Genomic DNA, 22,046 nt, shown 5'->3' on the forward strand with positions numbered 1-22,046 from the left:
AGGAAGGAAGGAAGGAAGGAAGAAAAGAAAGGAAGGAAGGAAGGAAGAAAAGAAAGAAAGAAAGAAAGAAAGAAAGAAAGAAAGAAAGAAAGAAAGAAAGAGAAAAAGAAAGCTGTGTCCCAATATGTAGGAAGATGAATTCAAAACAGACCTTGGACTTAGATATAAAGTGTAAAACTACAAAACTTTTAGGAAAAGAATCTTTGAGATCTAGAGCTAGGCAAAAAATAGAATCCCCAAAATACAGTTCAAACACCAAAATATGGATACACTGGACTTCACCAAAATTAAAACTTGCTTTGCAGAGGAGTGTGTAAAGAATGAGGAAAGACAGGCTGCAGACAGGGAGGAAATGGTTGAGAAGAGATTGCTAACTAGACTTTTAAAAAAGAAAAACTTCTTAAACCCACATGAAAACAATAGTACAATCAGAATGTGGGGGGAAAAAACATTTGGAAGGCAGTGGGCTCACGGAAATGCATGGGCTCATACAGATGGAAACTGTATGTCAGCAGTACCGACATTAGGTTAAAACCATCCGTAAAGTTACTGTACAGTTAGGATGCCTCCAGGAGGGGTGGAGATGCTGACGAGGGGGCTCAACAGCTAAGCACACTCTGATTGCATAGGGCCCATGCTCACTTCCCATCACTCATGTCAGACAGCGTGTAACCCTGGACTCCAGGGAATCTGACACCCTCTTCTGGATCCTACAGACACCTTCACGCATGTGCACAGACACACACACGTGCACATAGCCTTTTAGTGATGATGACATAAAGTGCTAGTTGGTAAAGATGCAGATGTAGGACGGTAAAGTAACTAGAATACAATCTAGCTTTCCTTAAAGACTACATATGCCACTATACAACTCCAGAAATTATACTGGTGTTTATGCAGAGAAATGAAATTTTTATATTTACAGGAAAATGATTACAGAAATTTTTTTTATCAGCTTTATTCATAGAAGCACCACACTAAATATAGCTTTTCATGAGTAGAGTGGTTAAAAACACTGGTACAGGGCTGTTGAAATGGCTCAGTGGTTCAGAGCTCTGACTGTTCTTCCAGAGGTCCTGAATTCAATTCCCAGCAACCACATGGTGGCTCACAACCATCTGTAATGGGATCTGATGCCCTCTTCTGGTGTGTCTGAAGACAGCTACAGTGTATTTATATAAATAAAATAAATCTTTAAAGAAAAAAAACCCACTGGTATAGACATACTATGGACTACTATTTAAAAACTAAAAGGAACCAACTACTAATTCACACAACAACCTGAAGAAACTTTTGCTTTGTGGATTAGAAAACCATTCACAAAAAAAAAAAAAAAAAAAAAAAATTCACCAAAAGGATAAGCAGTGTTAAATCTGAATCATACACATATCTGGAGACGACAGCCAAACAAATGGAGGCCAGATTAGCAGTTACTAGAGGTCAGGGAATTGTTGGCAGGCAAATTGTGGGCTATCCATGGACAAAATGAAGGTCCTTTTAGTGATGGAGATGTTGTATTCTTAAGTGTTTGAATGTCGATATCCTGTTTCAGGAGAGTGGAAATCTGGTAAAGAATACATGGACTCTATACTTAAAACCATATGTGAGTGTACATTAGTTCTAAAATCCAGAGTTCCTGTGGGCTGGTGTGTTCAATGAATTACAACAGTCTAGCTAGCCCATATCAAAGACACACAGTGCAGGTATTTTGTTTACCAGCTGTGAGCCTAGCTGGGGCAGGTTCTGAGCTACTCTAACTTACATCCCAGTCATGTACCACTTGTCACTTGTTTCTCCTGGCCACATGCTCATGGTCCCTCTCCTCTCATGGCAGCCCCTCCTCTCTTTGTCTCCCTCCTCCCCCTCCTCCTCCTCTTCCTCCTCTTCTTCTTCCTCTTCTTCTTCCTTCTCCTCCTCTTTCTCTTTCTTCTTTTCCTCTTTCTCTTCTTCCTCCTTTTTCTTCTCCTCATCTTCTTCCTCCTGTCTCTCCTCAGAACCCTCACTCAATCCTCGAGTCCTGCTTTCATCTCCCTACTGCCCAATCACAGGCTCTAGCCTTTTATTAGCCAATTAGTGTGAAATTGGGGAGCAGGATTTACATAGCATCACTTGTGTTTGTGAGGATCTGCTTGTGCAGGGAGGGGCAACCAGATCTTGGGACCAATATTTAGCATTTGAATACATAGCAGCACCAGACCAACCTCCAAGACTGGTGAGATGGTTCAGCAGGTAAAGGTGCTTGCCTGGTGATATGAATTCCATTCCCAACCCCATATGCTTGAAGGATACACACACACACAGATACACACACACACACAATTTTTAAATGGCTGAGCTAGAAGTAAGAACCATAAAGCAACAGGTGACATGTCTAACAAAGGATAGCGTGTTTGCATCAACAACGCATGTGCTAAACTTGGGATGGTACAGGATTAGTGTGACCCCTGCACAGGGATAACTTGAAACCTCATGAAGTGTTTCATAGTCCTTAAAGAGCAGACATTTTCAGCCTCTTCCCCTTCATGCTTCTGCCAGACCTGGGTCACCTGCTTCTGGGTTTCCTATTAGGAATCTTTGGGGGTAGGGAGGATTTTTCAGGAGGCGGTTGGTTTTGTATTGGTTTGTTTTTTTGCTTTGGTTTGGGTTTTTTGTTTTGTTTTGGTTTTTGGTTTGGTTTGGTTTGGTTTGGTTTGGTTTGGTTTGGTTTGGTTTGGTTTGGTTTGGTTTGGTTTTGGTTTTTCAAGACAAGGTTCCTCTGTGTAACAACAGCACTGACTGACTGTCCTATAACTTGCTCTTTAGACCAGACTGGCCTCAAACTCACAGAGCTCTACCTGCCTCTACCTCCCAAGTGCTGGAATTAAAGCCATGTGCCATCATCACCCAGCTGTATTAGGAATTTTCAAATGACATCCAGCCCATAGCAAATAGCTTTTTTCTTGTTGCAAGATGCTCTTAGGAAGAAGGAGCAGTGGGAAAATTAAAGGTGAAAATGTCTCCTGCGCTTGTTGTGTGTGTGTTTGAATGGAGTGTAAAAGCATATCTCAGGAAGTTAGCTGCTGTTCATCCTTTTTACTTAAGCACATGTCCATTTTTGTCTGCAGCTTATTTGCCAAGAGTAAAACTGGCTTAAAATTAGGTTATTAAAATCAAAAGTGAAAGTAAGTTGTCTAAAACCAGGATAATTTGTCTGTGTCCAGCCAACTTTCACTTCTGGTTATTCTGTTTGCTGTCTGCTGAGAGACAGCATAGGCAGTTAGTGCCACACCATAGCCTTTAGATATTGACTAGGACAATAGAAATGGCTTCTGTGCTCCCCCTTTGAGCTGCCTTGCTGGTAATCCCAGGTGTTGAGCCAAAGTAAACTATAAACTAACCACATAGCCCAGAACCTCCTCACATGCTTGTCCCACATTCCCATTAGAAACTGACGGAGTCGTGGGTCTGAGCCTTTCCTTGGTTCTTTTTTACATCTTCCCAAAATGCCGAGTTACAGGAAATGTGTCAGGAAAGGCAGCTGAAGCTTAGGGCTATTTGATTTGTACCTTATCCAAGCAGGACTCACACTGAGGAGGAAATTGTTTCAGCACCAAAATGAACACACCTAACACTCTTTGTTATGAATGACCTTTTAATTGGTGCTTTAAAAATTTAGCCCACAGAAATGCCATCTGGCCCTTTTGTCACCTGGTACTATGTGTCTCAGACATGACACCAGTGCTGCTGCTTCCTTATCCCTGTTTTTATCCCTTGTCACCCAAAAATGCCCACCATGAATTTCTCGGTAGCTTACTCTCCTATCTGTACTAGATTAGTCCTGGTTGATTTTAGGCCCATTGTACTCTTCACATAATCATCTGTGTTTTCTAAGCTCACAAGGACCTTACTCTTAATAGCTCTGGGTAGACTGGAACTTGCCACAGCTGTCACTATGCCACTGAGTACTCCACCGATGAGGGGAGGGGGCAACGGTGCCATTACGTCATCTTGTCCAGCAGTGGCTCGGTGATAGTCATGGCAAGAGATGGACCGCAGTGAGTTAAGGCCCCATCTGTGTGAACTTCCTGTTTCCTTTCTGTGGTCTGCAAAATTTTCCTTGTGTTCCTCCTCTGCACCTGGTTCTTTTATCTAGAATTGTTAGCCACTTCATTTGTTCCTTAAATGATATTAGCATATGGCAAGAACGGGTGACAGTGTTATTTCATTAATCTTTACAACCACCCAGAGTAAGAAAATAAGCCGTGGGTCTCTCAGCTTCCAGGTGGCAGAGCCAGATGTCAGATGTATTGCCCAGTCCATATTCTGCGCCCCTGGACCAGACCATGTCACTTCTGGAAATGTTGTCTTCTGTGTAACTCCTGAACCAATGGAGACACAGCTGTGGCACAGGACAGTGTTGCGATGAGGCTGCAAGTCACACTCCTTTGCTCAGGCTTCTGTGCTCTTTATTGCAGAATGGCCATGGCACGGAGAACAATGTTCCAGAGGGGGGATGTGCAGAACAAGCCGTCGGGACTCTGGGGCATGCTGAAGAGCGTTACTGCCTCAGCACCAGGAAGTGAAAGTATCCTTTATCTTCTTCTTGACTCTTCTTCTCCACTCTGCACCAGGGACACAGTAAAAAGTAATGCTGAGTTAGTCTCCTCTAGGGTGCCTGACTGCATCAGAGTCAGCCAGCACTGGGCACAGGAGGTCCAGTGGGCTCGTCATCTTTCCGACACTTGTACCTATCCATGGAAGCATTGTCTCTGAGCTGGAGCGAACCTATCAGGTTATTCTTTCCATTTCACAGATGAGAAAATAGACCCAGAGAGGCGAAGTCACATGGTGGTTTGTGGCAAATGTAGAAGCAGAACTCTGGCCTCAGCTTCATAACTTGTTCCACTGTGCTGTTCTGTTACCCACAGATGCAAACCACAGAGCACAGTGACTCCCTACAACAATGGTTGGTTCATGTGTGTGGTAGCAAGGTTCCATTCCCAACCCAGTTAGTGCTACACAGATTTCAAATAGCCCGACATCCCCCTTTTAAATAGTTCCTGGCCCTGCTGGTTAGGTTAACTAGTTCCAATATGGAAAAAAACAAAACAAAACAAGCCTATCTATGTGTTTCACCCTCTCCTCCTCTTCCCTCCCCACAGGCTATTAGGTCAAACTGAGGGCTGAGGTGAGATGACGTGTTCTTCTGTCTCTGTCACCCAGTTAAGTCAGTTGGAGAAGGATTATTGTTATGGATCGTGACACCATTCTGATGTGGCTGCAGATAGCAATCAGACAGAAAAAGTCAGGTGACTGGCAGAGAAAGAGAAATGAGTCATAGGGGCTAGAGAGATGACTCAGTGACTGCTCCTGCAGAGGACTTGAACTCAGTTCCCAGCACTTGTAACAGGTGACCCATAGCCACTCTAGTTCCAGGGAGAGCCAAAGCCTCTGCCTTCTGAGGGCATCTGCACTCGTCTGCATAAGCCCGCACACACTTACATACAAACAATTAAAAGTAAAATCAACCTTTTCTTTAAAGAAAAACAAGTAACCCTGCAGCACTTGTTCTGTCTCCTGTTTCCAGGCAGAGTCTAAGTGAGAGGAGAGCCCCTCACTCCTTCTGGAGGGAGACAGACCTGTGATGATGCTGAGTGCCTTAGGCCTTGCTGGTAGCCACTGTTGAGGGGAGGAACTGAAGGGCACTTGTTGATTTCACAAAGAGAGGAAGATTTGAATTACTGAAACTAGCTACTACTATCTTTATTACTTTAAAACTCATAAAAACCCAAGTGTAGGCTTCTTTAATGGGGGAACAGTGGCACTTCTCACTGAGGTATGGAAGCTAGCTAGCATCTGGCAGTGGGAAAAATGGGGCCTCACTGTAGGCAGACAGCACTATGCCCTCGATTCTATTAGGTGTATGACTTTGAGCCAGTTGTTAACACTCCGAGCGAGCCTCTTTCCTTGTCTGAGAAATGGGTTGTAGCTCTCTCATGGGATTGTGGGAGTGTGAAAGAAGTTAGCATCTGGAAGAACTAAAGAAGGCCGTGCCCAAAGCCCAGCCTGGCGAGACTCTGACCACACACAGTGTCATGTGGGCTGTTTCTCAGCCCAGTAGCACTCAGGTAGCATGAAACTGCTGAATTGTGGGTCATGGCATATATACCATTTGAGGATTCAAACAGAATTTGATATAGAAAAATAAAGCAAAACACTATCCGTGAGAGCATCTGTATGAGACAGAAGCTGGCGGATGCATGTGAGGTGCTTCTTCAACCTGCGTCAGCCTGGCAACACTGCCCTGAAGCAGCACTACTGGCTGATGTGGAAATAAAAGATTCAGGCAATTCCCAGCTTCTTCCCTATAGAACAACTAGAGCAAATCCAACCATTCTTCCGCTGTTCCCTGAAGTTTCTCTGTGATTTAAACCTTGATGCCTACTTTTTGCCAGATCTGACTCTTATCCAGCAGGAAGTAGATGCTTTGGAAGAACTGAGCAGGCAGCTTTTTCTGGAAACAGCTGATCTGTATGCTACAAAGGTACAGAGTGAGGCGACAGCTATGGTTTACCAACATGGTTGAAGAGAGAATGAGACGTCATGGGCTGGCAGACCTCTGCGAGCAGGCAGTGCTTCTGTGTGAGCCAGTGGCTTAGGAAAGAGGCTTACTGTTTATGAAATCACTCCTGGATGTAAATGTAAATTACACCAAAACTGCAGTATGATTTAAATACAGACTACCCTAACCTTTTCCAAGGGTAACTTCCTGAGTGGCTCTAAAAAGTACAAGGTAGCCAGCATGTGCTTGGAGACAGGCCTGACCCACTCGGCACCTGACCCTGAGAGAGTTGTTTAACCTCTAAGACTCAGTCTCTCATCTGTAAGGTGAAGGTTCTAGAACATATTTCATAAGTAGAGATTATGAAGCTCACAGAAGGAGGCTGTCTTGTCTCTGGCTGAAAGCCAGCGCTCCGCGCAGGTTGGCCCCTAATAGCCTCTCTTGATGTTATTTCCATGCGAGTTGTATTGACTCAGCCATAGACATGGGAATGCTTTTATTGAAAATGTCTACCTTTTACTAAAAACCATGTTTTATGTTTGGTTTCCCTTAGGAAAGAATTGAATACTCCAAAACATTCAAGGGAAAGTATTTTAATTTCCTGGGTTATTTTTTCTCTATTTACTGTGTCTGGAAAATTTTTATGGTATGTATATTATAGAATTTTTGTTGTTATTATTATTTTATTGGCCTTATTGGCATTTACTACATATTTCTATTATTGTTTTTTGTTGATGTCTATTAGTAATAATAAAGTTCTGTGTGGGTGCAGGTTCACATGAGGCCAGAGGACAACTCTGGGGAGTTAGTTCTCTCCTTCCACTGTGTTGGGGCAAGGTCTCTCCCTACAAGCTGAGTACTCCAGGCTGCCTGGCCCACAAGCTTCAGGCAGTTCTCTGAACCCACCAGAATCAGGCTATTGCATCTAGCTGGGGTGGGGTCAGAGTCTGGGGATGAGAGTTGGGTCCTCGGGCTTGCAGGTGTCTACCACTTTCCCTCACTAAACTGTCTTCCCAGCAGCCATATTTTTAATGGCCAGAGTTGGGTGACTTTTTTGGGAGTGGCAGCCATTTCGAGGGGCTTGACTGATGCATTGAGCTCAGTTCCACACTGAATTGAGTCAGCAGAGAACACGAGCTGTCACACCACCAAGCATCTTCTCTTTTTCCCTGTGCTTTGGAGGACTTAGAAAGGGGTGTGTATAGGTTTCTTATTGTACACTGTTTCCATAGTCGCTGTGAGCACCTGAATATTTCACTTCAACTCCAACTTGCAACTCAGAATGGAAGCATATTTTTGATGATGTGCACCCTAAAACTTAAATCCAAAATAAATTCTAAAATGTACTTGTACATGATATTTGTTTTTCTGCTCTAGCCTCTCTGTTTCTCCCCCAGTGAATATTTTAAGTGTATTTATTCTCTGCTTCTGACTCAACTCTGGGTGTCTATGAGTGGCCCTGTGGTTGTGGGAAAAGACCAATTTGATGTTCTAGTTGGGTGAGTTTCCTGCTGGGGCTGTTTGCACAAAGAATAGCTTTCTCAGCTCATTAGCTAATTTTGATAAGTGTCGATGTGGGGCTTTGAATCAATGGGGCTGATGTCAGTAGCATTCGTGACCTTTTAAAATAGGATTTGTCCTATGAGAGGGAACAAAGGAAGGTGGTTTGCTCCTATCTTTCCTGGGCTGCAGCCTCTCAGGAACGGGTCGCCTGTTGACAGCTGCGTTGAGGTGTAGTTGACATGCAGTAAGATGCATGTATTTTAAGTACACTTTGGTTAAGTTTTGACACTGTGTACACTTATGCCACAGCTGTTACCAATATCAGTTTAGATAGAGAAAACCCATCAGGGCCAAATTTCTGCCCGCCCCTTAGAACTCCTCCCTTGAATCTCCAATCCTGAGGTGACAGCTGGTCTTTTTTCCTGTCACAGTATCTTAGTTCATTACAACCCAGTTATCATACACCTTTAGGTCACTTCAGACTAACATTACTATTTGTTTGACCAGCTCTAAAGAGAACAGTTTAACAACTAACCTTACTTGCCTTGGCTTTCACTAACTAAGCTAATGTATAGCTATAATCTTAAATCGTGTTCTGGTCCATGTTGCTGACCCGGAGAGCAGTGTGTGTGAGTGTGTGTGCTGTGATAGTTGTTGAAAGTAACAAACAAGTTGAAAAGCAGCCTTATGGAAAGAATACAGATACTGCCCGGTCTCATCCTGGTGTCTGGGTCAGTTGGGTCACGAGAGTAAGTAAAGTGCAGTCCTTTATAAAACTCCTTCCCCTTTCGATGCTTTCCGTGCTGTTTAACAAATGGAGAATAAAGCCAGCAGACAGGCAGGCACAGATTCAGACTCACAGATTATAGGCAGACCAGAAACCATGAGCTACATAGAGGCAGAAGACATGGAGAATTCAAGCTCAGCCTCTCCCTGGGTTACACTACTCCAAGGGGGAGTGCTTTGATATCTTTCCTCAGTGTGGCACCACTGGCAAATGTTGGGGACTCTGAGTTTCTTACTGATGCATTTGCCCAATGCAGAGGACTTTTGTGAGTCTGTTCCCTTGTATTGACAGTCTCTTGTTTCTGCTGATGTGCATATCCAGGCTCGCTGGCCTATGTGCTTTCAGGTGATTCTCCCTCTGCCTCCCAGCAGCAGGAGTGTTGGGATTGTGGTTGTATCCACCGGATACCACTGTGTCCAGCTTTGTATGGTTCTAGGGTTTGAATTCAGGTGATCAGGCTTGTACAGCCACATGGTTTTACAACTGAGCCATCTCGCTGGCATTGTCTTTTGTCATAGCTGTCCTAATGGCTGTGAGGCAGTCATTGTCATTGCTGGTATTGGTAACTTGTAGCCTGCCCGTTACCCCTCACTCCCTTCCTCCCTCTTTCTTTCCTTCATAGAGTTTTATTGATTTTTATTGAACTTTTTAGAGAACCAGTTGGGAGCTCATTAACTTTCTGCTTCCTGTCTCACCAGTTTGTGTGCAGTCCTTCATTGCTCCCTCCTGCTTGTTTGGAATCAGCTCTTACAATGAAGACTAAAGTCTCTGATTGGAGACTTTTCCAAGAAAGGTGTTCTTTGCTGTAAATCTCTTAGGTGCCACTTATTTCACTCTGATGTATATGTCAGTCCCAAATGATTTCCGATTTTTCTCTTGATTTGTTGTCTGTCTCAGTGTACCTAGAAGCGTGTAATGCAGTATCTAGGGGTTAGAAATGTAGCACATTTGGTAGAGTGTTTGCCTAGAGTGCATGAAGCCCAGGGTTTGATTCCCAGCATTCTGTAGTCCATGCATGCTGGCACATGCCTGTGACTGTAGTGACTGGAAGGTGGAGACAACAGGTTCATGGTCAGCCTCGGCTACACACTAAGCTCTTTTTACTGTTCTTATTTTTTAGTTAATGTGTGAAATAATGGGTTTCACTATAACAGTCTGAAGCTTTTTATGAGCTATAGAACATTTAGAATCATTATACATCCTTTGTGTTTTATCAGATTCTAACAGCACACTGGCAGTGTTTCTGCTGTGACTGCTTATTTGATACTAACAGAGGCTCTTCATGCTCATGGCTTGATGCTGGTGTACTAGGTCGTATTCCGTGTATCTTCATAGTTAAGTGAGTTTCTGGTAGACAGCATATACAGTGGTCAAGTTTTGATTTTTTTTTTCTATTTCTGTTTGACAGTCTGCCATTTCACAGAGCCAAGCCTGTCCCTTTATTGCCCACAGCTGCTGTCACACTCTAGATGCTGAGTTTGCTGACCCGTGATTTAGACTCTACATTTAGTGTTGTTGATGATGGCCAGATTTAAAGTTCCCACGTGGCTGTTGGCTTGTCATTTGTCACACCTCTTCTTGCCCTCCTGTTTTTTAAGCTGCCTCGCCTGGGATGAATGGGGGGTCGTTCATTCCAGGTGATCTCATTTGTTAGCTCAACAGCCGTAGTCCTCTGACTTTGCTTAATTAGCAAAGAATCAGCACAGGAAATGACCCTGCATTTGTTGGTTCTTACTCTAACTTCATTGAGCAGCATGTAAGCTTTCTGACTCTGAATCATAGAGTGCATATGCTTTATTGCCCTTGACTCATTATAGAAAATAAATATGAGATAGAAACTCATTTGCCTTTGTGAGTAAACAGAATAGATTTCCTAGTCATGGTTTAGATTGGAAGGAAATTAAAGTATATTTTGGGAAACATCAACCTGAAAGATATGTTCATTAATTCATGTGGAATCATTTTGGTTTTTTAATTGTTTATTTCCCGTGTGTGTGTGTGTGTGTGTGTGTGTGTGTGTGTGTGTGTGTGTGTGTTCAGGCACATGTGACACAGGGCATGTGTGGCAGTCAGAAGACAGCTTACAGGGGCCATTTCTTTCTTTTCATCTTGTGGGTCCCAAGGATCAGATTCAGGTTGCCAGGTAGGGTGGCAAGTGCCTTTGCTCCCTGAGACATCAGGGCAGTGTCACTCTTCGAGATGGTGATGAGAGGTATTATAATGTAAGGTCTGTCTTGCAGGCGACCATCAATATTGTTCTTGATCGAGTTGGGAAAACTGACCCTGTCACCAGAGGCATCGAGATCACTGTGAATTACCTGGGAATCCAGTTTGATGTAAGAGCTGTGCTAGATCCTGGTTTAAGTTTCCTTCTGCTCCATCCAGCCATAGCCTAACACTCTGCCTTTAACTCCTGAACTTTGGGTCCGTTTGTCCTCTGCATGTGTTGACAGCTCACACGGCACATTTGTAAACAACCTAAACTAGCTTTCTTACTGTAAAACTGTAAGCAGGGACTGGTGCTGACCTTCATGGGTACTTCCTGCTGCTACAGGTCCCCCTTGGCCTGCCCACAGCCAGCTACCACTTGGCCAGTTTCTCCCTGCCAAGTATCCAGATCTTTCTCTGTGATATTCAACGAACTCTTCAAACTCACAACTCACCTTTGATCTCCTGGTAGAAAATTAACATCTAATTAGTGTTCTGAAATAGAACGGAAATGATAATCGATCTTTATCAGTCAAGTAAGGTGGACCTTGGGCCATAGTTGATTGGTTACCTATGTACAAAATAGCATTTTTTTAAAGATCACTTCTTCCTATTTCATAAAACCAGCATAAACACAGCTTATTTTGAGGTCAGCGTCTGTATTCAGAGTATGATGTATTTCCAGATGGCATCATTCAGGCTGATGAACTACTGTTAATAGTAAGACTAGTGTCACATTTCTTTGTCCTGTTGTGGACTGTTTAGCTTCCTTGGAGCGGAGCTGAGGGGTATGTATTGCCCTTTGTCGTCCCCTATCCTGAGATAATAAGTCCCCGATCTTGAGGGCAGCTAAGCTGCAGCCCTAAGGAACACCACCAAGGATGCTTTTGTTCTTTTTGAGGATGGCCTCAGATTTTCAGTCCTCACTGTGGAAGCAAGGACACAGCTGTGGATAGCTTCTCTCCACCCTGTTTTTCAATAAGGATCTCTCACTGAGCTTGACATTTTAGCAATATAGGCCAACACGTTCGCAGAATCTGCCTGTCCCCAGCTCCCGATGCTGGTGTTGCAGGTGGCCATGGCTGTGCACAGCCTTCACTGGAGTGCTTAGAGTGTCAGCTCAAGTCTCCTTCCTTTACAGCAGCCCTTAAAGGACTCGTTTTTAATAAGTCAGCAACATACTCTTTCTGCGGGTGCCAGAAAGTGTGGCATCTTTCCCTCAGGTCTTCTGGACTTCTAGTGGTCCGTGTGTGTCTTTATTGATGCCTGTGTGAATTTCTTATTTAAATTTCTCCAGGCTCACTGGACTTAATGGGAGTGAGGCACTAGGGAGGCAGAGGCAGGTAGTCTCAGATAATTTACCTCAGATAAATCTCAGGTAAAATTCAAGGCCAGCCTGGTCTACATAGTAAGTTCCAGACTAGGCAGGGCTACAGTGAAATCCAATGAATGGGGTTTTTTTTGTTTTTGTTTTTTGTTTAATTGGGCTATACTTTTAGAAGTGAGAGCTCTGAGGCTGCTCACATGTATCTGGTACACCCATGATGCATCTACTTCTCCCATGGTCATGCTCTGAATAACAAGCCTCTTAGATGTTGGCACAGCCCTGGCCTCACATACCTGAGAACAATCAGGCACAGGTTCCCAAAATTGCTTCTCCCTGTCAAGCAGTGCAGAAGAGAGTTCACTGTGTGGCTCAGGTGAGATCCCCGAGAGTCCCCGTGCAGTCTTCCTGTGCCGTCCTTGGTCTTTACTCCCGGAAGTGCTGTGTGGTCAGCAACCCTTCCTCCATAGCATTGAAGGCAGTCAGGTGCTGCTGTGCCCTCCTCACCCCATCCTCTCACTTCTCCAGGAGGATCACGTCACCAGCTATGGGCTTTCTGCTGATGAGTGTTTTCCTCCTACCTCTCCCCACTGGCTTTGACTCTTAAGACTTGATTGAGTCTGCTGATTAGGGGACCGAATGCAGTCTTCCCATAGGTATTAACCAGGAGGACTAATGGACTCCTTCTCATGATCTCATAAGTCATCACAGTTTACACCAGCTCCCAGCTCTGCCCTCAAATGTAATAGCCTCTTCTTCCTGTTCTGACGGCAGGTGAAGTTCTGGTCTCAACACATTTCCTTCATTCTGGTTGGAATAATCATTGTCACATCCATCAGAGGACTGCTGATCACGCTTACCAAGGTATGTTGTGTTTAACGGGCCTTATCACATGACTTCTGAGTTAGCTCCTCGGCAACAGTCTGAACAACTCTGCAAGTTGTGGGTAAGGATGACACTATCTGCCAGCCACAGATGCATTCCAAAGGGAACAAAGGATTCACTCTGTTCATTGATCTGCCATATCATCTATAACCAAGCTTGGCACGGTATATTCAAGCAGATACATAGAAAAAAAATGACTGAGATGGACATTCAAGGTTCCAATGATTATAAACCACAGAGAGGAAGACAACGGAAGTGCAGGACAGAGCATGCAGCTCCTTCTTTGCAACATAAAGCAGGCCGTGTGGTGGTGAAGAGTGGCACCTCCTCGTGATCCAGACACCGAGAGGACAGTGACAGGGAGGGAGAACTCGGGCCCTGACAGTTGCAGGCCTGGAGCGGTCCCAGACTGCTGTTCAGTGTTGTGCTGATGCCGGGGCATTACAGGTTCTAAGACTTGACAGCCAGGGTTCCCTGTTAAGTCACATGAGACCACCAACCATCTTGGGGAAACTGGCTTGTGTTGCATTTTAAGGCCCTCTCTGTAGCCTTAACTTCTGAACCTGCTGTACTTTGCCATGAAAGAGGGTAGCTGCAGCATGTTGTCATGACAGCAGCTTGCTGTACCACCTACGTTCATCTCTCTCCCTTCCTTAACAGTTCTTTTATGCCATCTCCAGCAGTAAGTCCTCCAATGTCATTGTCCTACTATTAGCACAGATAATGGTAAGTTTATTGACTGGCCTTTATGTCTACTGTAGTAAAATGCCAAAAATGTGATTTTTGTAGGGGAAGGTTTTTGTTAAAACAAAGTCTGTATAGGCCATACTGGCCTTAAATACTCTATGTAGTGAAGGGTGGCCTTGAATTCCTGATCTTTCTCTCAAGTGCTGGGATTTCAGGCATTCATGCACCACCACACTCAGCTTAGAAATGTTTGGGGTTTGGTGTTTTGTTTTCTTTGGAGGGAGAGGGATTATGTGTTTGGGTGTATACATGTGAATCCAGTTGTCCATTGACTTCCAAAGACGGTATCTGTTCCCCTGGAGTTTAATAGGCAGTTGTAAGCCACCCAATGTATGTTCTGGGAACCAAACTTGGGTTATCTAAAAAAAAAAAAAAAAACAGTACATGTGACCACTGAGCCATTTCTACAGCCCAGAAAAAAAAAATTGTTTTTAATGGTTTAAGTTGGGCCAGTACAATGGCTTGTTCAGCTAATGGTGGTGGCCTCCAGGCCTGATGACCTGAATTCAGTAGCCAGACCCACATGGTAGAAGTAGTAAACCATTCCTGACAAGTTGACCTCTGACTACATGCATACTGAAGAAGATACACACCAATATACCCGTGTGCATAAATTAAGAAATGTTATGTGTATGGGTGTTTTGCCTACTTGTATGTATCTGTATAAACTATGTGTGTGCCTGATGCCCATAGAGACTAGAAGAGGGTTTTAGACCCCTGAGACTACAGGTACAGGTGGTGTGAGCCACTATGGGGTGGTAGGAATCAAGCCCATGATGAAAAAGTAGTCAGTCTTAACTACTGTGCTCTTTCCAGCCCCAATAAATAAAATTAAAGTTTGAACTGCCCTGCCCCTCAAAACGAGTAACTTCTGAATTAATTGGCTCAACTTTGCAGGGTATGTACTTCGTGTCCTCTGTACTGCTGATCCGGATGAGCATGCCCCCAGAATACCGCACCATAATCACAGAAGTCCTTGGAGAGCTTCAGTTCAACTTCTATCACCGTTGGTTTGATGTCATCTTCCTGGTCAGTGCCCTCTCCAGCATATTGTTCCTCTATCTGGCTCACAAACAGGCACCAGAGAAGCATATGGCCCCTTGAACTCAGAAGCCTGCAGACTTCAGGAAAGGAGACACAGTGGGGATACCAGAGCCTACAACTCTTTAAACAGGCACTGCTGTGAGGTCTGTTCTACCTCAGGCACGGGCCTACTTCCTCCTGAGATACTGGCGTCACAAGCAGCTTCAACTAAGGCACAAGAAGAAGAAGAAGACCTGCAGCACCCAGCAGGGAGCACATATGGATCTGAGGCTGTGCAAAGGGAGGAAGAGAGGGCCAGAGCATGAGGATCCCCCAGAGCTCCCGAGTAGATGGCTTCCCTCAAAAATACTAGTAAAATCGGGGTTTGTAACACCTTGGCCTTGGGGTCACTTGTCCAGCACAGCTTGGTGAAATGCTATTGTGGTCTAAAGTGAAATGCCTCTCCTCCTCACCCAACTTTACCCCACGAGGTTTATCCAAAAGGTTGTCTGTTCTTTTCTGGGAAAGGGATGATAGGCAACAGATAGATTTTACCAAAAGAGAGTTATGGTATACCAATTTTTATTTCCTTTTAAATTAGAAAAGAGTGAATGTCCCATGCTCTTCCAGCAGTGGGCTCACTCGGTTGGCTTTCCCTCTGCCTCAGTGCTGTGGATAGACGTTAACTGGTCCGAAACATAAGTTCTCCACCAATAAAAGGAAGGTGTTGAAGTTTTTTTAATACTCAAATGCAACATAAGGAAATGCTGCTGTCTATTGCCTGGAAGCCACCTTTTATTACTAAGGCTATAGTGTGTATTTTGCCATGTTTTGGGCTTCTGGAAGCAAATGAGAAAGCAGGAAATGTTTTTATCGAGCAAAGACACTGTTCAGATTCTATCACCCAACAGGGAAGTTTCGAGCAACTCAAAAGCACTTAACAATGCTATTTAGCCACAGCATTGCCACAAAAGCACACTTCTGTAACAGATATCTGCTCGATTCTTTAATTAGCAGTGCTCACACAGACACGAGTGAATCATCCCCGTGCTCAAGCCTACAGAAGTAAGGTTTCATCATCAGAAGTGAAAAGTTGCACTTTGGAAGATACCACATAGAAAGAATCTGAACCTGGTCCCTCCAGCTAAGTTGAGCTTAAATAAGCAACCTGCAGTAGCAGCCCTTCCAACTGCAGACAGTCGGGGACAGATGGTTCCGAGGAGGCCTGACAGGGCCACCAGGGCTGCTTCCTCAGAGAGGCAGGTCCTGGGCCCTCAAGAGGAAGCATTGTTTGTTCTCTTCACATCACGGTGTCTTCAGAGTTGGAAGAAGAGTGCGAGGCTGTGCTGAGAGTCTGTGTAAAAGAAAAAGGCAAACTTTATGGCAGCAGGAGAAAGAGAGCGAGGCTCATCTAAAGCTGGCATGCCTTAAGTCAGGGAGAGCGTGCACCACCTCTAGAAGCTGTGATCCCAATCTTCATGTGGCTTGTTTCCAGGTTACTATTAACACAAACAAGTGTCTCATTGTGTATATGTACAAGCATACACATAGACAATCAGCAGAGTTAACACAATGGAAACCTATAGTGAGACTTTATCAGATGCCTGACTGCTGTAAATCTCCTTCTATGAACTTGGATGTCAGTTCACTTTTGAAACTCAAGTTTATCTATGAAGAGAAAATTGACCAAAAAAAACAAAAAACTTCTGACAAAATAATTGTAATTCCTGCCACTTACTTAACATGGAGCCTAACCTTCTCTGTTTTTTATTCACTGTGAGCCAGGCACAGTTCAAATACTTCTGTTCGGAGAACAACTGGACACATCCATGTTTTATAAGTCAGAAAGCTGAAGCACAGAGCCAGGAATTGGTCCTACATTAATCGAGTCAGGTTCTTTGGTGGTCTCCATGATTTTGATAAACTGATTGCATTTACTGACTGCCAACTGCATGTTAAAAAAATGACACGGGGGCTGGAGAGATGGCTCAGTGGTTAAGAGCACCAACTGCTCTACCAGAGGTCTTGAGTTCAATTCCCAGCAACCACATGGTGGCTCACAACCATCTGTAATGGGATCTGATGCCCTCTTCTGGTGTGTTTGATGACAGCTACAGTGTACTCATATAAATAAACCTTAAGAAAATCAAATATAAGGACAACCAGGCTACACAGAGAAAACCCTGACTCGAAAAACCAAAAAGAAAAAAAGAAAAGAAAATCAAATATAAAAATAAATAACGACACACGCCACAATCCTAGCACTCAAGAGGCTGAGACAAGAGGATTGCAAGTTCTAGACCAGCCTGGGCTCCACAGTGAGGCCACATTTCTAAGAAGACAATAAATTGGTCCTCATACTACCTCATCTCTCACAAAACCCTGGAGGTTGGCCACCCTGTGTTACTGTGGGAAGCATGAGGCCCTGGCTGGGGACTACCCCAGGGAAGCAGGGTCACTGAGCACTCACTCGTTCTTTTATTGGGTGGGAGTCATGCTCTGCTGACATCTCTCCTTTTTCATCAGGCCCAGCCACCAGGGGGTCGGCCATGGAAGAAACAATGGGAATTTTCTTAGCTTGGAAGTAGCTGTAGGCCATCTTTCCACAGACCAACAGAGTGACATGCTCCCTGCTGCTCTTGATTCTCTCCACCACTCTGTCGTAGGGTTCATCTTGCACATTCTCCCCATCCACTTCAATGATAACGTCCTCATTCTCCAGCCCGGCCTTGTCAGCGGGGCCACCCTGCTGAACCTGTGAACAGAAGTTCTGAGTGTCAGTTCCAAACATGGAGGAGGCTGTGCCAGGCAGCTTCTCTCCTGAAGAGCCTCAATACTTCTTAACCACATCTCTTCTCCTTGATGGGCTGCACCCCCTGAACTCCACTGAGCTAAGCAACACTGGCCAAGCACCACACTGAGCATCTGCTGGGCTGAAGGCGTCAGGCCCCTATCTTAGGATCCCAGCTTGGAAGCTGCAGGGTGGTCTCACTGTGCTTCCCTACACGGTACAGGCACCGTGCACAGCCACAGCAGAGGACAAGGAGCACTCTCGGAGGCGGGAAGTGTGACCACTGTTAGTGGCTTGCACTGAACATCCCATCCTAACTGGCTGTGTTTGCTGGGCTGCTGGAACTAGTTCCCATACCTCTTTGACAAAGGAGCCTGGCTGACCCCTAATGGCATTCAGGTGAAAGCCGTAGCTGTCCTCCTCTTTAATCAGCTTGCAGAGCTTGGGTTTGTGATCCCCCACATCCGTATCCACTGTGGTATCTGAGCCTGTGGCCTCCAGAGGAGCAGGGACGGGAGCAGGGGCTTCCTTGACAGAACCGTTAGGCAGTTCTTGACTTTGGCAGTAAAGAAGAGGAGAGAAACGAGCCTGTTGAAAATAAAGGGAAAAGATGCACATGAGCAATTATACTTCATTGAGTGTCGTGGCTTGATCCACAGGGTGTCATACATGTATGTCCCTCCTCAACTGTAGTCTAAAGTTTCTTCACTACTGCCAGAGAAGGTAGAAGTGTACACAGACACATACATGTGCATAACATAGAAACAGTCTACAGTTCTGCACCAGACCCCAAAGCTATCTAACAGCTTTACAAGCTTAACTCCACAAAAGCAGGCAAATCACTGAACACTCTCTACACTCCCCTTTAGGGAGGCATCCTTGAGGGGCTAGCCCAAGGCCCTGTTCTCCCTGCCCTTCAGTAAGATGGTCCTCAAGCATGTTATAGAAACTAAAAGGCAAAACATTTTTGTGACAACCATCTCCACACACTGACAATGGCAGAGGTGCCCACACAGCAGCAAAAGCGAAGCCCATCCCCCAGCTGCTGTCTCCCGGGGCTGTTGTCCCCTCAGCTGCTGGTGCCCAGCTTCCTTTGCTGTTTCTTGTAATGAGCATGGCACCTCTCATGCCAAGCTTCCTCCTATCTATCTGTAAGTATGCCTGGTCCTCCCACTTGGGGCTGTGAAGAAAGCAATGACGGCCATAAGCAGAGACAGAACAGGAAGTGTAACTGGTTTGTTTGTTTTTCATTCATATGCTTATGCATACACACACCTGCTGTCTGTCTTGTCTGTCTGTCTGTCCTGGTCTCCTCTGGCAGTTTCCTACTGCCCTTGAGTAGTTACCCCAGGCACACCTTGTTTCTCTTGAGACAGGTCTCCTTGGCCTGAAGCTTGCTCGTGCAGTAGTGCAGCCTGCCTGCCCATCATGCCCCCAGCACTAGACTACAATTCTGTGGCACTGCACTCACCATTTCGGCACACATCCTGAGGTCAGACTCAAAGTGCCTGCCTCAGAGGAGAGAGGACTTACCAGTTAGGATAAATCCTCATCCCTAATTTTTTTTTTAATTTTTATTTTAATAGAGTTAACTGGTTGAGGATTTTGCTTGAGTTGGGGGCTAGATTTGGATACAGGTATTCAGGATATTTGTTAGAAAACAAGACATCGAGCAGCAAGGGAGAAACATGGTCCACCTTCCACCAACAGCTTAACACAGCTTTCTCAACAGCTCAACCACCCTGCAGCCAGGCCCCCACACAGTCCTCAGTGATGTCTTTACAAATGCTCCACCTGGGGGGCTCAACTGTGGAACCATCCAATGAGTTATTACCACAGTCCTCCTGACTCCCAGCAGGCTTAGCAGCTGTGTCTGCCTGGGATGACTGCTGGTGTCAGAGGACACGAGGATGAAAGAAGAACCAGAGTGGCTTTTATCCATCCTTTTGAATACTCAGTCTAGCCTGTCATGAATCTTGCCTGTCGGGAACTGTAGAGGTGTTTGCCTTATTAGCTGCTGTATCTCAGAGATCCATCCTACCCCCACCCTTAGAAGTGGGGCAGACTCCCTTCTCACATTAACCAAAACAGGGAAAATACACTTACATCATTCTGGAACTATTCTATCATAGATTTTATTTTCAAAACCCTCAATGCCAGCATCTGCTTTCAACATCAAAACTGGCTTTCAAAAGTCAGCTGCCCCATTTCTAACAACTACAGTTGTTCTTAAGCCAAAATTAGCCCTCTGTAGCTTAAGTCATTGGAACAACCTTTCCAATTATTTTCTTTATTTTAAAAACAAACAGGTGCATTCAGGCTACACAGTAATGAGTCCCTGCTGCCTGCCAGCCTTTCACATTCTCAAGGCTGGCCCTCTCTTCTAAAGCCTTTCTTGCTTCAGGGTAACACCCGGCTGTCCTCCCAGCCCCTCTGACATCACCTTTTTGGTTGCTGGACTAGTCACAACAGGTTCTCAGGATTGGACAATATGAGTTCGGTGAGTGTATGTGTGGGACACCCACATGCTCTAAATAGTTCATTTAGTCTGCCCACTACCCTTCATGCTACCTTACAGCTGAGGGGGTGGGGGCCCGGGACAGCTTGTCCAGCATTTCATCACCAGTTCTTCCCTGGCTGCTCTGACCAACTAAGTGTAGTGAGCCAGTTAAATAGAACTTTACATTTTTTCCCTTGGGGAAGGGAGAACAACTTTTCGATTATCAAATATGCTCCCAGCATTTCCTATTCCAACAATTTATTTTCAAGTTAGAATGGTATTTTAAAAGCATCTGTATTTCATTTTGGTTTTAGTCTTCCTAGTCTGATGAGGAGGGTGTGTGTTCATGGGTGTGCAGGTACACACATGTACGCAGAAGACAGCCTTGGCTGTCACTCCTAACTTAGGTGTCCTTCCACCTTTGCCTTTTCTATGACAGGGCCCCTCATCAGCCTGGTACTCCCCAGTTAGGCTAGACTGGCCAGCCACTGTGCCCCAGCTGCCCTCCTGTCCCCATCTCTCCAGCACTAGGATTACAAGCACACACCACCACACCTGGCTTTGTTACAAAGGTGTTGGGGGATCAAACTCAAATCCCGTCCAAGGCAGGCACTCCACCAGCTGAGCTGTCGCCCCAGGCCCTGGCTAGACATTTTGAATATTAACTCCATTACCCTGTCAGTTATTCATCATTCCTTTAACTCCTCTGAAAATACATTAGATGTGTGTACCGTTTCTCTTCCCAAGGTAATAAACTAGAATAGGAACCAGTTGTGTGTGTGTATGTGTCCATGTGTATGATTATGTTCAAGTTAACATCCCAGTACCAAAGATTCTCTAGATATGGTTGGTTGCTCAACTAGCTAACAAATACATTTTTTCTTTCCAATTAATTTTTTAATCTAGTTTACAAAAGCATCTTGAAATCAGGATTTTTGGAGAAAGTGTATGGTCAGATGAATCGAGTCTGAGAACTTTAGTTCAAATACTGATTTGAGTATCTGCTAAGCTGGGTGCCTCCTAAGTCATCTGGTATCTAAGCATGGCCTCGGAACTATAAAAAGAGACGGGTGTCACCACCCGTTCTCTGGCTCCCTCCGCCGTGCCCCTGGGTGCCTCTGTTACTGCGTAGTACATAGAAGACTATCATCTATCCATCCCTGTAGCCAACATCCAGCAAGGCAGATGGCACCTTAGCACCCAGACAACTGTTAAACTGGACTGAACCCCAGTTCTCGTGTTAAAATATAAAACCTTAATGTTGGGACTGGAGATACTCAGTGGCTAAGGCACTCTTGCAAAGGACCCGAGTTCGGTTTCCCATATCTACATCAGTTCACAGATGCCTGTCACTCTAGCTCCAAGGGCCCCACACCCTCTTCTGGACTCTGAGTACCTGCTCTCGTGGACATTTACCCACACGCAACCACACATATACACATAATGTTAAAATAATCAAACTAAATCTTGCAAAGCCTTAACACAGATGGCTGTCATAAGAGTTCAGAGGGAGGGCTGGAGAGATGGCTCAGTGGTTAAGAGCACTGACTGCACTTCTAGAGGTCCTGAGTTCAAATCCCAGCAACCACATGGTGGCTCACAACCATCTGTAATGAGATCTGATGGCCTCTTCTGGTGTCTGAAGACAACTACAGTGTATTCATATATAATAAATAATAAATCTTTAAAAAAAAAAAAAAAAAGAGTTCAGAGGGAGTAAGGTTCTTCATCAGCTTG

At 44.9% G+C, this 22,046-nt stretch overlaps 2 protein-coding genes across 6 annotated transcripts in view; one reads left to right on the forward strand and one right to left on the reverse strand.

The window, feature by feature from the left end:
* LOC114640698 (Golgi pH regulator) overlaps positions 1 to 15,768 on the forward strand; it is a 35,005-nt gene extending 19,237 nt beyond the window's left edge. For 3 of the 4 annotated variants that reach the window (XM_028789714.1, XM_028789717.1, XM_028789718.1), the window contains 7 exons: positions 4,455 to 4,564; positions 6,435 to 6,523; positions 7,095 to 7,187; positions 11,072 to 11,167; positions 13,138 to 13,227; positions 13,909 to 13,974; positions 14,893 to 15,768. In XM_028789714.1, the coding sequence (XP_028645547.1) occupies positions 4,455 to 4,564; positions 6,435 to 6,523; positions 7,095 to 7,187; positions 11,072 to 11,167; positions 13,138 to 13,227; positions 13,909 to 13,974; positions 14,893 to 15,099 (751 nt within the window). In that variant the 3' untranslated portion in view covers positions 15,100 to 15,768. The remainder of the gene's footprint in view (positions 1 to 4,454; positions 4,565 to 6,434; positions 6,524 to 7,094; positions 7,188 to 11,071; positions 11,168 to 13,137; positions 13,228 to 13,908; positions 13,975 to 14,892) is intronic. The other variant, XM_028789716.1, reaches the window with a different exon arrangement.
* The window catches only part of Pdzk1 (PDZ domain containing 1), a 30,308-nt gene continuing 23,845 nt past the window's right edge, over positions 15,584 to 22,046 (reverse strand). For both annotated transcript variants that reach the window (XM_028789712.1, XM_028789713.1), the window contains exons 7-9: positions 18,167 to 18,397; positions 17,489 to 17,773; positions 15,584 to 16,372 (exon numbers count right to left, since the gene is read on the reverse strand). In XM_028789712.1, the coding sequence (XP_028645545.1) occupies positions 16,319 to 16,372; positions 17,489 to 17,773; positions 18,167 to 18,397 (570 nt within the window). In that variant the 3' untranslated portion in view covers positions 15,584 to 16,318. The remainder of the gene's footprint in view (positions 16,373 to 17,488; positions 17,774 to 18,166; positions 18,398 to 22,046) is intronic.

This window comes from Grammomys surdaster, unplaced genomic scaffold (genome assembly GCF_004785775.1).
Source record: "Grammomys surdaster isolate TR1022 unplaced genomic scaffold, NIH_TR_1.0 125849, whole genome shotgun sequence".
Taxonomy (NCBI): Eukaryota; Metazoa; Chordata; class Mammalia; order Rodentia; family Muridae; genus Grammomys; species Grammomys surdaster.